The 15763-nt window shown below is 39.3% G+C and overlaps 1 protein-coding gene across 7 annotated transcripts in view; it reads left to right on the top strand.

Annotated features, from left to right (window-relative positions):
- The first annotated feature begins 1828 nt into the window (after nt 1–1828).
- Nucleotides 1829–15763, top strand: part of BLTP1 (bridge-like lipid transfer protein family member 1) — a 194990-nt gene continuing 181055 nt past the window's right edge. For all 7 annotated transcript variants that reach the window (XM_061384265.1, XM_061384270.1, XM_061384269.1 and 4 more), the window contains exons 1-3: nt 1829–1918; nt 3338–3424; nt 15183–15313. In XM_061384265.1, coding sequence (XP_061240249.1) covers nt 15217–15313 — 97 coding nt within the window. In that variant the 5' untranslated portion in view covers nt 1829–1918; nt 3338–3424; nt 15183–15216. The remainder of the gene's footprint in view (nt 1919–3337; nt 3425–15182; nt 15314–15763) is intronic.

Raw genomic sequence — 15763 nt, 5'->3', positions numbered from 1 at the left:
AATGCAGAAATAAGCTCTAGAGTTCATTCGAATAAGGGAGGTAGGTGTGTCTTGGTGGCAGGTGGAAGTAACTAAGATAATGTATACTTTTTTCTTCTTGGCTTTCATCCAGTCCCTTCATAAACCACTCTTGCTTGGGCCTCCATTTCCTTATAGGCAATAATGGTGAGTACAATACTTCATGTGATTACCTTTTTCTGGCTTTATTTTAAATTTGGCTTCATAGCTGTTCTGAGGTAAAAATGGAGCTCCCACATAAAAATGTTAGGGGAGTGGCACTTCAGCTCAAGGAAATCACAACGGGAGGTTTAGATATTTAGAATTTAAGAGGCAGACCCTGATGCTGGGAAAGACTGAGGCAGGAGGAGAAGGGGACCATAGAGGACGAGATGGTTGGATGGCATCACAAACTCAATGGACATGAGTTTGAGCAAGCTCTGGGACATGCTGAAGGACACAGAGGCCTAGCATTCTGCAGTTCATGGGGTCGCAAAGAGTCAGACACGACTGAGCAACTGAACAACAATACAGTAATGCTTAAGACCATACACTTTGGAGTCATACTGCTTAGGAACCCTAGCTCTACAGTTTGGCAAGTTATTTAACCTCTTTCTGTACCTTAGTTTTTAATTTGTGAAAGGGAAGTAAGTGGGGATAATAGTAATATTTATCTCACAGGGTTTCGGGAAGACTAAATGTCAGTAAATATAAAGTGCTTAGAACAGTGCCTCGCTCAAGCTTGACACTGTATTAGCTATTGCTAGTGCCACTCCAGTACTCTTGCCTAGAAAATCTCATGGACGGAGGAGCCTGGTAGGCTGCAGTCCATGGAGTCCCGAAGAGTCGGACACGACTGAGCGACTTCACTTTCACGCATTGGAGAAGGAAACGGCAACCCACTCCAGTGTTCTTGACTGGAGAAACCCAGGGACGGCGGAGCCTGGTGGGCTGCCGTCTATGGGGTCGCACAGAGTTGGGCATGACTGAAGCGACTTAGCAGCAGCAGCAGCAGCATTAGTATATTATCGTTTGCATTTCTAGTTATCTTATGTACGTATTCTACATCTGCCCCAAGCAATCAGAAAACTTTTATAGAGTTAAAGACTGTTTCTCACCTTTCTCTTTCCATTGCAACTGGTACCTAAGACGTGTGCAAAATATCTATAGTAAGCCTGTAACTCCAGGAAGTCATTTGCTTTGGTTCACCCTCGAATATTACGAAGAGCTTTTCTCTTCAAAATTGGTATCAAACCACTTTTCATTAGTGTAACAATACGAGACTTAGTTGAGCGATTCACCGTGGCAGCATTTCACACCGTCAAGCTCCCCTATGTTGATAAGAGTCATAGGAATACTGCTCTCTATTCTGAGCGGATTCACTTCAAATCAGAGCACCGGTCTGATTCTCTTTTTTGTTAGGATCTGTCCCTACCTGTGTTCATCTCTCTCAAGGCCTCAAGTAGAGCAATTCATTACCATTCCTTTACGGTGGGTAACAAAATGATTTTTCACATTCGCCCCTTATCTCCGCCTCAACGTCCAGGTTCCGCCCCAAGTCCGGAGAAACGAGAGAGGGGCGGGGTGCCCCAATTCCTGGGCGGGGCTCAGGTGGCGTGCGTCGAGGCGCCGGCGCCGTGACGCGTGACGTTACCAGTTGACGCAGCCGCAGTGCCGCCCGGCCCCCATCTCGGACCCCTCCCATCCTCCTCCGCCCCTCTCTGTGTCAGAGGTTGGGGCCACCGGCCGCAGGTCGGGCGGCGGGCCGGGTGGCGGGGCGAGAGGGTGTGGACCCTGGCAGGGCTCAGCAGACCGTGTTTGGCTGGGCGCAGCAGCTGCCGCCGCCGCCGCCGCCGCCCAAGGCCCTCGGCGTCCCCGGAGAGAGACCCGAGCGGTTCCGATAGCCCCAGCGCTCGCTCAGGTGAGGGAACGGGTAGGGCTGGGCAGGGTCTGTGTGGGCAGCACTCTTCCCAGCATCTCTGGACCGCAGCCTGGTCGGAATCAGGGAGGTGTGGCTTCGTCGCGCTTGCTTGCTGCAGCGTCGACTCATCTCTTACTCGTTTGCCATCTTTACCTGCAGCACAGAGACTTGAACCCGGGTATCCGAGGTCAGTGAGAAGGCCTGAAAGGGCCATGACAGTCAGGTGATTAGGGCCTCGAATGCAGGAACTGGCCCGGTGAATGGTGGTAAGACAGGCGGGCGACGCCCACCTCCTGGTATGTGGGAAGGACGATATATATACCTGTAAGCTCTGGCTTTAGCCTTGTTAGCTGCATGGGGCTGCAGGAGACCCCAGAGTGCTTAACGCAGGGTAGATTGTGGACCAAGGGCAAGGGAGCCTTTGAAACCCTCTCTACTCCTCAGGTGTGGTGTGCTTGTATTGTGATTGTTGCTTGCTGAGTCTACACTATGGAAGAGTACATTTCAGCGGAAACATCTTTTGACCAAAGGAAGGTGAAGGGAAGTTGATTTTCCCTCTACAGAATTGTCCCCCTCCTGCTTCTTGGCCTTAGTCTTGACAGAAGCAAATTAGGGACGCTTGTTAAAGGGAGAGAATTCTTGTAAATTTCTTCTGTAAGGAAATAATTGTTTTCCGTGACTGTTGAAACGTCTGAGTTTCAACTGGTTTCACGTTGCTGCTTTCAGCTCTGTGCATAGCAGTGAAGCTGATTTATTTTAAATTAGAGAGATATATGAAGTATAAAAATAAATGAATTAACCAGAGTATTTATCTTATCAAAGTACTGGTGGTACATGCTTTATGTTCATATCTCATTTAATAATCATAACAACCCTGTCATGTAAAGTCTGTTTTTAACTCTCATTTTATAGATGAGAGAACTAAATCCCACAGCCCTAAAAACAACTTGTCCAAAGTCAGAGCTGTGATTTAAATCAGGTAATTGGACTCCGGTTCAGATCCTTTAAGTAGTATGGTTTACCATTCCCAAGCAGCTTGAAAACTTGCAAGGTGATTTTCATTTGATAAAAAATGCTGGGAACAGGAAGGAAATTGAGGCATCATTTTTGCTGGCAAGGACCCAGGAGTATGTTTTAAAGGTAACATCTGACCTCTAGAATCCTCTGATTACCAAAATCATGCTCTTTCCATCCGTACAGTGGGTTTGAAATCTTTGGAAGACTGTAGTTTGCAAATGTGTGATCTTCTAGTTTTAGAAATATTTTTTGAAGAAAATATTACATTGGATTAATATTAGTTTCCTTGTGTGTGCACACATGCAAGGGCATGTGTAATAAAATCATTTAATCTGAAATGGTGAAACTTCTGATGAAGCCAGAATATCTTGTATAATTGGTTAAAATTGATATTCTTTTCAGATGTGTTAAGATGAAACACTTCAGATAGGCCTTCTGATCAAGAAAAGGAAAACAACATTACAGACTCTGGAAAAAAACAACTACTTGGTAAATATTTTGGGTTGTCAATTAAAGCTCACATAGAGAAAATCTAACTTTCTGCTTCAGTCATAATTTAACCTGCTTAAATTAACTGGCTTAAATTGGTCTAAGAATGGGGGTGGGTGACAGTGGTGCATAAGGACCTGTCAGTCATTTTACCTGAGTTTTGAACTATTGCTACAACTGACAGTTGAGTCATGTGCTTAGCTTGTGTATTGGCAGGAGAAAGCCAAGGGAAGTGTTTGCTTGATTATCTATTAAGTGTCAACTTTCTGTTCTCTCTTTTGCTTCCTCATCAATCTGCCCACGTTATAAAGGATTTTAAAAAGAAAGGAAGAAAATTAGTTGATTTTTGGTTTGTTCTTCATAGAATACTGTGTATAGTTGAACTTAAGTATATTTTTCACCATGAGTTCTACAGAGAATAATAGAAGACATAGTTAAACATGATTGAGAGAATCTTAATTTCATAAATAAGTACTCAACTACTGTTTGAGTACTGTATGTCAGGCATTTTTTTCAAGCTTCTGATAAGAGTTGTGGTCATCATGGCTCTGGAGAGTACTAGAGTAGTGAACTTTTTTCTAGAAGGCAATATTTTTGTTAACCCATATCTTTTAAAAAAAGTTTTATATGCAGGAATGTTTTTGGTTTATGTAAAAACTAGGAAAACAGCACTACTCATATAGTAGTGTTTATAATCTTCCATATTATTGTAGTTACTAAAGGAAGGTACTCTTATTAGTGCTACTTTAAGGTGCAGTGGGAAACCAGAATTCTTACAGACTTCACTTTTGTGTACTGTTTTCCGTGATAGAGATAGTTGTAGACCATATCTTCTTTATCCATTCTTCTTTTGATGGGGCTGGGTTGTTTCCATATCTTGGCTATTGTAAATAATGCTGTGATATATACTCAGCAGTAAAAAAGGATGTAACTTTGCCATTTGTTACAACATGGATAGCTTTTGAGGATTTTATGCTAACTGAAATAAGATGAAATGCAAATAATGCATGATTTCACTCATATGTAGAATATAAAAAACAAGGTGAAATAGGAAAAGAAGATCAACGTATGCTAATGAATAGAAACTAAATTTTTGGTGGTGAACACATTGTAGTTTATGCAGAAGTAAAAATATAATGAAACTTAATATTATAAACCGATATTACCTCAAAAATAAATTAAAATCTATAGTGTTAGAATCCCAAAAGTTTAAGGGAGATTAAGAAAATTAACTCTTTAATTTGAGAAATCTTCAGGGAACTTATATATGACAAAAAGAAGAGACATGGTCAGAGACGTCACAATCTGCATGATAATTGGAGAGAGATGAGCTTGGAAGCAAGGCAGTCAGTCAGAGGCTATTGTAATCTAGGTGGCAAATAAGCCTTAGAAGCAAGGCAGTGCAATGGGTTATCAAGATGTTGAATATCCTCTTCTTAAACTCAAGTAAATGAAAACCAAATTTTCTTGAGTGTGAAAAAGATCATCTAGGAGTCTCTTGGCCTTGAATAAGTACTTACCTTTGGCAATAGTTCATAATTATGTACTTTCTACAGTGATGCACTTATTTCATTCATTTATGAAACAAGTATTTATTGAGAAATTACTGCATACCGGGAACTTTTTTGAATATTGCATAGGCAGATGAATAGGGCAAAGTGAAGTCGCTCAGTCGTGTCCAACTCTTTGCGACCCCATGGACTATAGCCTACCAGGCTCCTCTGTCCATGGGATTTTCCAGGCAATAGTCCTTAAGTGGATTGACATTTCCTTCTCCAGGGGATCTTCCCAACCCAGGGATCGAACCCGGGTCTAACACATTGTAGACAGACGCTTTACCATCTGAGCCACCAGGGCAGACAGAATAGCAAAGACATCCTTAAAGAGCAGTTAGCAGTCTTGTGGGGAACAGACTTCGAAACTAATAGTTAAAATGTGATGAATGCTAAGATACAGTTACTACTGTGGGTATCTGGAACGCATTACCACTGGGGATCTCTCACAGACCAAATAAAATATGCGTCAGAGTTATCCCAAGTCAAGAGCAGGGAGGCTGCAGGTGTTTACCCAACGACTTTCTAGGCATCGTTGACTTTAATTCAGCATTTCTGGCCTACCCTAAGTACAGACTGAACACATTTCTGCAGTCAGAAAGCAGCCTACAGTAGGGTGTTACAAGTGTTGAGAATGAGTAATCTGGTGTAGAAGTGAATATCAGCAGTATATGGGCAAGGCACGAGTGGCATTGATTGCCAGCATCAGGCATTTACACAGTGTATTAACCTACTGTGTGCCAGAGTTGTTCTAAATGCTTTACGTATCCAAACTGTAAACTCTGTGAGGTAGATACTATTAGTGTTCTCATTTTACAGATGAATAAGAGCACGGAGAGGTTAGGTAACTTGCCCATGGTCACATAGCTATAATCTTCGAACTGGTTTTTGAATCCAGGTGGTCTCAGTCGATGCTCTCAATCCATACTGTGGTCTGCTTTTGGAACAATACAGTCTGAAGCAGGGCCTTTTGACTCTTCTTTTATTCCTTGATAACTGCTTCCTCTTTCTCCCTTCCTCCATTGTCTTTCCTGTTGATGTTCTTCCTTCTTTGTAACCTAGCCCTTTCCCCTTTTAGATAACAGTACAGCTGTTCAGCTTCCGTTCTTACACTCAGAGCTATCAAATCAAATAATTCTTGCTGAGGTGTTAACTGATATTTGAGGTTTTAATGAAGCCTTTGAGTTTGATATTGCTTGGTATTTGCATTTTAATTTTTTTAAAAAAGACAAGGATTTAAGAACTGAAGAAAGACAGACAGGTGGTAGAATGACAGATGATCAATTGACAGATGATCAAGTTGATATTCTAGAGGTGGGAGAAATCTGTTCCTTGGCCATAGTTATAAGGAGAGGCTGTGGCATGTGTGCTTGGGCAGGAAAAGCCCCTTTCTTGCCTGTCATGTCCTGTCTTCCAGCCACCACCCTCCTTTTTTTTTTTTTTTTAATTAAGGAATAATTACAAGCCAGTTGTAAAATATTTAAATAATAGTTATCTCTCAGAAGTAATGGCTTTGCTAATGTTTTTGCAGATTAATAAAAGTTTATACATATACACATCACATATGTACATATATGCATATATGGTGTATATATATGGTTTAGATATGTAATACATATAATGGATAGTCTATTATTTTTAAACATAAGTAGAGTACTGTACATCTTTTTGCTCAACTTGCTTTTCTCCTCCTAACATTACATATATCCTGAACATTTCTCTATATTCCCTATAGAGCTGTTTTATTCTTTTAAAAAGGCTACATATTATTTCACATAGTAAGAGTATTATATATGGTAAGGGTGTCCCATAATTCAACTATTTTCCTATTAACTGACATTTTTCTACTTTCTCAGTATGATATATAATGCTGCAGTGATTATCCTTGAAAAAACATCTTTGTTTCTAAGTATTTCTGAGAAATAAATAGAGCCCTGAAACTGAAATTTTCAAATCAGAACATGTACATTTTTGTAGTATCTGATAAATTGTTCTTCTCAAAGTCACTTTACTTCTGTCAACTATAAGAGTGCCCATTTCCCCATACTTTTGCCAATATAGTTGTTTGTAATCTTTCTAAAATTTTTTGCTTTTATGACTAGTGAGTGATAAATTGTGATTGTTGCCAATTGCTAGTAATATTATCTTTCTCTGTGAATTACCTGTTTATAAATTTTCTCATTTTTCTGTCAGATTATTTGTATTTTTTTTTTTTATTGATTTGTAGGCTGACCTCTATCTATTCTTGTAGGACCAGATCAGGATTTGGAGTTCTGTCTCTAAAAATCTGATGATGCAAGTATTAGATGTTAGTTTTGTTCCTTCATGCGAGTGGGAGAGAAAATAAGTTGAATATAGTATTTGAAAGGTTTTACAGATAATTCACTTAGAAAAGTAATTTTTTTTTTTTGAAAAACTGTTTCTAAGAATTGTGATAGTGGTGGTGGTATTAGGAACTTTGATAAATCTCTGGCCGTTGCTGTGTTTGATTAAACTGTTTCACATTTTTGTGCTTTTCTTTGTACATCACTAAAATAGTAATTGCCACAATTTCTGTTCTAATGTGGACAGCTTTTGAAATGAGTCCCATGGATTTCAGGAAGAATGAACAGAATATAGGTGAATAAAATACTGAGAGAACATGTCTTAAAACGTGTAGATCAATGTTACTTTTTGTGTAACAGATAAAAATACCATTTAAAATGACATACTTGAAATTAATGGCTGTGTTCAAGGCATTGTTACTGGTATTGTGGATACAAAGTTGAATAAAACAATCTTTATTCATCATTATGATTGAGAGGAGAGAAGCAGGATAGATTAGATTCAGGTTATGTGTCTTTGCAGGAATATAAAGGAAGTGAGACTGTTTTCTTGGAAGGCAGCTATGCTCACCACTATACCACCAACACTAGGCTGTTTTCTTCATTAAAAAGTAAATGATTTTGATTTATACCTATATTGATGGTGTTTACTCTGATCACTTGGGCTTCCCTGATAGCTCAGAGGGTAAAGAATGTGCTTGCAGTGCAGAAGACACAGGAGACGCAGGTTTGATCCCTGGGTCAGGAAGATCCCCTGGAGAAGGAAAGGGCAGCCCACTCTGGTATTCTTGCCTGGAAAACCCAATGGACAGAGGAGCCTGGTGGGCTACAGTCCAAAGGGTTACAGAGAGTCGTACACAACTAAGCACACAGGAACTTTGATCACTTAATTGTCAGCTGTCTCAAACTTCCTCTTTTCCCCTTCTTCATTAATAGTTATTTTGGAGACCAGTTATTCTAAGACATAAGTATGCTGTTGCTCATCAAAATTTAGTTGATTATTTATATTGGTATGGATTCATAGATTTGTATTTATTAAATGGGTTGTGGTTTGTTACTATTATTTATGGCAGTGCTTAAATTGTCCCAGATTTTGCCAATGGGAGCCTCTTAAAGCTGGTTTTTACTTCCTTTTAACATTTTCCATCATTCTTTGAACACTTCTTTCCTTTATGGAAAAAAAGCTCATCCTGACTTTCCCTGCCCTAGTTGTAGAATTAGCCATTTCTTCAAGGACCCCTCTAAAGAGAAAATGGTTTTCAGAAGAGAAGTCTTCTGTTCATTTATATTGGGGTGCTGCTCGCAGGGTCTGTGAATGAACTATGCACACATATACATATGCAGCTATAGCTATTTCTGTATCCATTTATATTGAAAGCCATACCTCTAGTTTTTATTCAACACCACAGGGTTAATTCTGATTTTCTTCCTTTATATATCCTCTGACAGTGAGAAACTTGGCTTCCATTATTCTTGATATACTTACTAGATTAACTCCCTCCGCATCCCCTGCATGAGCCACTTCCCAGGTGTTTGTCCTCCTTATCCTGCTCCTGTCGTATTCCAGATCACCCTCGTGCATGGAAGCTCTGCTTATCTCTTTGGGATCTGATGCCTTCCTCTTGGGTTCTGACACCCTGCACTAGGAAGCCTCCCTGTTTGAATGACCTTCTTTCCTGCCCAGGCTCTGATACCTGAGCTGGACTGCTCCTGCCCTCTCCCCCTGCCTTGGATGCCCTTGTCCTTCCACCCAGGCTGCAGCACCTGGGAAGTACTCCTCCTCATCCTGCTATGGCTTTGATACCCTAAAATACTGCTGCTTTCCCTCTACCCTTTTCACCACACAAATGGATACTTAGAGTATTTAGGATTTTATTTGGCTCTGACATTCTTCTTTTGCCCATTGAGACTCCTGTCCCTCTCCTGCCTTACTCTAGTTCACTTCAGTTCAATCACTCAGTCATGTCTGACTCTTTGTGACTCCATGGCCTGCAGCACACCAGGACTCCCTGTCCATTGCCAGCTCCTGGAGTTTACCCAAACTCATGTCCATTGAGTCAGTGATGCCAACCAACCATCTCATCCTCTGTCGTCCCCTTCTCCTCCTGCCTTCCATCTTTCCCAGCATCAGGGTCTTTTCAAATGAGTCAGTTCTTTGCATCATGTGGCCAAAGTATTGGAGTTTCAGCTTCAATATCAGTTCTTCCAATGAATATTCAGGACTGATTTCCTTTAGGATGGACTGGTTGGATCTCCTTGCAGTCCAAGGGACTCTCAAGAGTCTTCTCCAACACCACAGTTCAAAAGCATTAATACTTCAGTGCTCAGCTTTCTTTATAGTCCAACTCTCATATCCATACATGACTACTGGAAAAACCATAGCTTTGACTAAACAGACCTTTGTTGGCAAAGTGATGTGTCTGCTTTTTAATATGTTGTCTAGGTTGGTCATAACTTTTCCTCCAAGGAGTAAGCATCTTTTAATTTCATGGCTACAGTCACCACCTGCAGTGATTTTGGAACCCAAGAAAAATGTCTGTCACTGTTTCCATTGTTTCCCCATCTATTTGCCATGAAGTCATGGGACTGGATGCCATCATCTTAGTTTTCTGAATGTTGAATTTTAAGCCAACTTTTCCACTCTCCTCTTTCACTTTCATCAAGAAGCTCTTTAGTTGTTCTTCACTTTCTGCCATAAGGGTGGTGTCATCTGCATGTCTGAGGTTATTGATATTTCTTCTGGCAATCCTGATTCCAGCTTGTGCTTCTTCCAGCCCAGTGTTTCTCATGATGTACTCTGCATATAAGTTAAATAAGCAGGGTGACAATATACAGTCTTGATCTACTCCTTTTCCTATTTGGAACCAGTCTGTTATTCCATGTCCAGTTCTAACTGTTGCTTCCTGACCTGCATACAGGTTTCTCAAGAGGCAGGTCAGGTGGCCTGGTATTCCCTTCTCTTTAAGAATATTCCAGAGTTTGTTGTGGTTCACGCAATCAAAGGGTTTATAGTCACAGTCATAGTCAATAAAGCAGAAGTAGATGTTTTTCTGGAACTCTTGCTTTTTTGATGGTCCAGTGGATGTTGGCAATTTGATCTCTGGTTCCTCTTCCTTTTCTAAATCCAGCTTGAACATATGGAAGTTAACGGTTCACAAATTGTTGAAGCCTGGCTTGGAGAATTTTGAGCATTACTTTATTAGTGTGTGAGATGAGTGCAATTGTGCAGTAGTTTGAGCATTCTTTGGCATTGCCTTTCTTTGCGATTGGAATGAAGACTGGCCTTTCCTAGTCCTATGGCCACGACTGAGTTTTCCAAATTTGCTGACATATTGAGTGCAGTGCTTTCACAGCATCATCTTTTAGGATTTGAAATAGCTCCACTGGAATTCCATCACCTCCACTAGCTTTGTAGTGATGCTTCCTAAGGCCCACTTGACTTCTCATTCCAGGCTGTCTGGCTCTAGGTCAGTGATCACACCATTGTAATTATCTGGGTCATGAAGCTCTTTTTTGTACAGTTCTTCTGTGTATTCTTGCCACCTCTTCTTAATATCTTCTGCTTCTGTTAGGTCCATACCATTTCTGTCCTTTATTGTGCCCATCTTTGCATGAAAAGTTCCCTTTGTAACTCTAATTTTCTTGAAGAGATCGCTAGTCTTTCCCATTCTATTGTTTTCCTCTGTTTCTTTGCATTGATTACTGAGGAAGGCTTTCTTATCTCTCCTTGCTATTCTTTGGAACTCTGCATTCAAATAGATATATCTTTCCTTTTCTCCTTTGCCATTTGTGTCTTTTCTTTTCTCAGCTTTTTAAGGCCTCATCAGACAACTATTTTGCCTTTTTGCATTTCCTTTCTTTGGGGATTGTCTTGATCCCTGCCTCCTGTACAGTGTCACAAACCTCCATCCATAGTTCTTCAGGCACTCTATCAGATCTAATTCCTTGATCTTTTTATCACTTCCACTGTATAATCATACGGGATTTGATTTAGGTCATACCTGAATGATCTAGTAGTTTTCCCTACTTTCTTCAATTTAGGTCTGAATTTGGCAATAAGAAGTACATTATCTGAGCCACAGTCAGCTCCCAGTCTTGTTTTTGCTGACTGTATAGAGCTTATCCATCTGTGGTTTCAAAGAATATAATCAATCTGATTTCGGTATTGACCATCTGGTGACCTCCATGTGTGGAGTCTTCTCTTGTGTTGTTGGAAGAGGGTGTTTGCTATGACCAGTGCATCGTCTTGGCAAAACTCTTATCTGCCTTTGCCCTGCTTCATTCTGTACTCCAAGGCCAAATTTGCCTCTTACTCCATGTATTTCTTGACTCCCTACTTTTGCATTCCAGTCCCCTATAATGAAAAGGACATCTTTTTTCGGTGTTAATTCTAGATGGTCTAGTAGGTATTCATAGAACTGTTCAGCTTCAGCTTATTCAGCATTGCTGGTCTGGGCATAGACTTGGATTACTGTGATAGTGAATGGTTTGCCTTGGTAATGAACAGAGATCATTTTGTCATTTTTGAGATTGCATCCAGGTACTGCATTTTGGGCCCTTTTGTTGACTATGATGGCTACTCCATTTCTTCTAAGGGATTCTTGCCAACAGTAGTAGGTATAATGGTCATCCTAATTAAATTCACCAATTTGAATTTTAGTTTTTAGTTTGCTGATACATAAAATGTCGATGTTCACTCATCATCTCCTGTTTGACCACTTCCAGTTTGCCTTGATTCACAGACCTAACATTCCAGGTTCCTATGCAGTATTGCCCTTTACAGCGTCGGACTTTACTTCCATCACTAGTCACATCCCCAACTGGGTGTTTTTTTTTTTGCTTTGGCTCTGTCTCTCCATGCTTTCTGGAGTTATTTCTCCACTGTTCTCCAGTAGCATATTGGACACCTACCGACCTGTGGAGTTCATCTTTCAGTGTCCTGTCTTTTTTCCTTTTCATACTGTTCATGGGGTTCTCAAGGCAGGAATACTGAACTGGTTTGTCATTCCCTTCTCCAGTGGACCATGTTTTGTCAGAACTTTCCACCATGACCCGTCCGTCTTGGGTGACCCTACATTGCATGGCTCATAGTTTCATTGAGTTAGACAAGGCTGTGGTCCATGTGATCAGATTGGTTAGTTTCCTGTGATTGTGGTTTTCAGTCTGTCTGCCCTCTGATGGAAAAGGAAGGGTAAGAGGCTTATGGAAGCTTCCTGATGGGATAGACTGACTTCACCTTGTGGCTTTTAGCATAAACTGTTTAGGTAGGAAAGAGGAAACAACCAGGTTGTTTTTTATTCCATCATTTACTCAGTGAAGGTTATGCAGTAGGTTCTTAAATCAATCTCCATTTCATCTTCTTTAAGATAACGTCTGAACCTATCTCAAACTTTGCCACACTTTTGAGGGATTGTGTGGCACTTAAGCAATGTGGCCAAGTGTATAGCCCCAGTTCAGACTGGGTTTTCTGTGTCCAGTGTTGTTTTTAGACACTTCCCTTAGGCCAGGATGTCTCCTTTATTTTAGGGCCTTTGTTAAGGCTTAGCCTTTACTTCTGTACTTGCTCAAAATATATTCTTTTAACTACTGTTAACAACAGTATAACAGCCTTTGTCTGTTGATTTCTGTTAATGATTTTGCATTAACTAGTAATTGGACAAATGTTGGTAAAACTGTGATACTGCAGCTTTCTGTCTTGACAATTCTTAAAGTGATGGGTGGTCCAAGTGATTTTGCATGAAGACTGTGGATCCTTTTGGCAGGGAGATCACTTCCCGTTTAATATGGAGATCTGAATGCCAGCCTATATCCCTCTTGGAGTACCCGCTAGGAGTCACTAGGTGCTCTTTTCATCAACCCAGTAGTGTGCTGGCGATACATATGTAAAATGGAAAAATAAGTTTGAGATAGGTTCAGACGTTATTTTATAATATGTAAACCATTATATAATATATGAATATTTGGTTTAGATTGTAGGCCTTCTCAAAGTGTTTTCTCCCTTTTAAAATTTTTACTTTTTTTAGTCTCAAAAGATAAGAAAGAGAAAGCTCATGTTGTAAAAATTAGCCTCCTAATTTTGCTACTAGTTCATAGATTTTTTTCAAAGTATTGTAAAATGTAGCATTTCACCTCAGTTTTATTTAAATATAATTGACATATAACACTGTATTACTTCAAGGTGTACCACATAATGATTTGATATATGATCAAAATGATTACCACAATAAGTTTAGATAACATCCATCATCTCGAATAATTACACATTGTTCTCATGATATGAACGATTAAAACATATTTTCTTAGCAGCTTTCAATATGCACTACACTATTGTTTACAGTCACCATGCTGTTTTTACATTCCCAGAACTTATTTATCTTATAACTGAAAGTCTGTATCCTTTGACCCTCTTCAGTCATTTCCACTACCCCATGCCCTTGCCTTCCACTCCCTGGATGAGGGTATGGCAGCCTACTCCAGTTTTCTTGCCTGGAGAATCCCCTTGGACAGAGGAGCCTGGCGGGCGCAGTCCATGGGGTCGCAAGAGCTGGAACAACTGAGTGACTAAGCACAGCACGGCATGCCTTTGACTACCACCAATGTTTTCAATACATTAACATTTCTTACTTACTTTCTAAACCACAGGAAAAAAAGCTTACTGAAAAATGAAAACATTAAAGTTGCTCTAGCAATTTTGCCCTAGGTTTTCATATACTTTTAATAATAAACCTTTTGTTACTGAACTCATTTTTTTAAAATAAATTTTTAATTTGCCTCTAAATTATAGTGTTTTCAACAATGCAGACATATGAAATGTTGTAATCCTCTTGTAGACAGTATCTTGCAATGTTGTCTCATCCAGTTTTTAAACTTGTTTTGTGACCTGTGAAGATAGGATTGTGATGAGTAAACAGAAAAGCATTTTGAGAAGGTTATAAGCTAACTGTATGGAATTTCAACTAGAAAGTTGTCCTCACATATCTTTCTATTTTAAAATCTGTTTTTCTGACTCTCCATGAAAGTCATGTATGCTCTTTGGTCATAAAGGATTATTAACTGTGTAGCTTTCTTTGTCTAACTTTTCTTCTCCTTTTCCTGATTTATCACAAGGTAATTTTGTTATAGATGGGTTGGGTTAGTCATGTTAATACTGTACTCTCAGAGGGATAATTTTCTGTTTCTTAGATCATAAAAAGAAGAACTTGCATTCCTTTTTGCTGATTCTCAGTCCATATACATATATACATACATACACGCACATATACACATACACATACATACACATACTCAGTTACACACACATAAATACGTTTGCATGTCTGGTCACAATTTGACGTGTATTATATTTTATCCTGATCATCTGATAGCAGGAGATCTGCTTAGTGTCCAGATTCTATCTAGAATGAATTTAAACTAGGAAGATTGTTTCTTCATGGAATAATGGGAATACACAGCTGATAGAGGTTAAGAAGGATTACTAAAGCTTAATATATAAATACTTTATAATTAAGTGGTAGTTTTGGGTACAAGTCTAGATGAATTTGTCTAATATTGATGACTGATATTTCCTGATTGTTGAGAATAAATATCTTTGGTTAGATTGAAGACTAATTATGTCCCTCTTATTTTGAGCCAGAGTTTAGTAATTGAACTTGGATCTCTATTCATACTTAGATTGGTGAATCAGGACTTTAAAAATATGATACATTGTCTTATATTTTATGTAGAAATGTGGACATCTTTGTTATTACTGTTTGTTATAGTTTTACATTCCTCTCTTTGAAGAAAGCAGAATATGATTTAGTAAACTTTCACATTTATTAAATTCACCTTTCTTCCCCTTACATAGGTTAAATTCTAAATTTAACTTTTGAACTCTTTCAGGCCTTTTAGATGCTATTCTGGAAAAATTTTAGTAATGGATCAAAGAAAGAATGAGAGTATTGTTCCTAGTATCACTCAACTAGAAGATTTTCTTACAGAACACAATTCCAACGTTGTTTGGCTCCTTGTTGGTAAGTAGAATATATTTTCTTGTACTTTATTTTGTGTATGAATTAACAGCTGCCAGATTTTAAGCTGTAGTTCACTGAGGTTAGAGTGCTTACAATACCATTTGTTTGTGTTTTTGGAGACAAGTATTTTAATCTGTGTTTCTATGAATATTTGCTCTGGAAACTGCTCTTGAGGGCTGTTTTCCTTAGGCTGCTTCCTTGTCTGTGTTAGGGGAAGTGGGATGATAAGAGACCTAGCTTTTCTTTGCTGTTTCAGATCAGCTCTTCCATTTCCCATCCGAACACACACGCAAACACTTTTGTTTTATTATAAAGTGATAAATCCTCATGGTAAATGTTTTTGCCTAATTAAATGTTATCTCTTTCCTCATTCCTTATGTACCTGACAGTGGAATTTTCCAGTAATGATTTTTTTGTCTTATATTCCAGAACTTTTCTAGGTATACACAA

The sequence above is a fragment of the Bos javanicus genome, chromosome 17 (assembly GCF_032452875.1).
Source record: "Bos javanicus breed banteng chromosome 17, ARS-OSU_banteng_1.0, whole genome shotgun sequence".
Classification (NCBI taxonomy): domain Eukaryota; kingdom Metazoa; phylum Chordata; class Mammalia; order Artiodactyla; family Bovidae; genus Bos; species Bos javanicus.
This window is presented reverse-complemented; position numbering and strand designations above follow the sequence as displayed.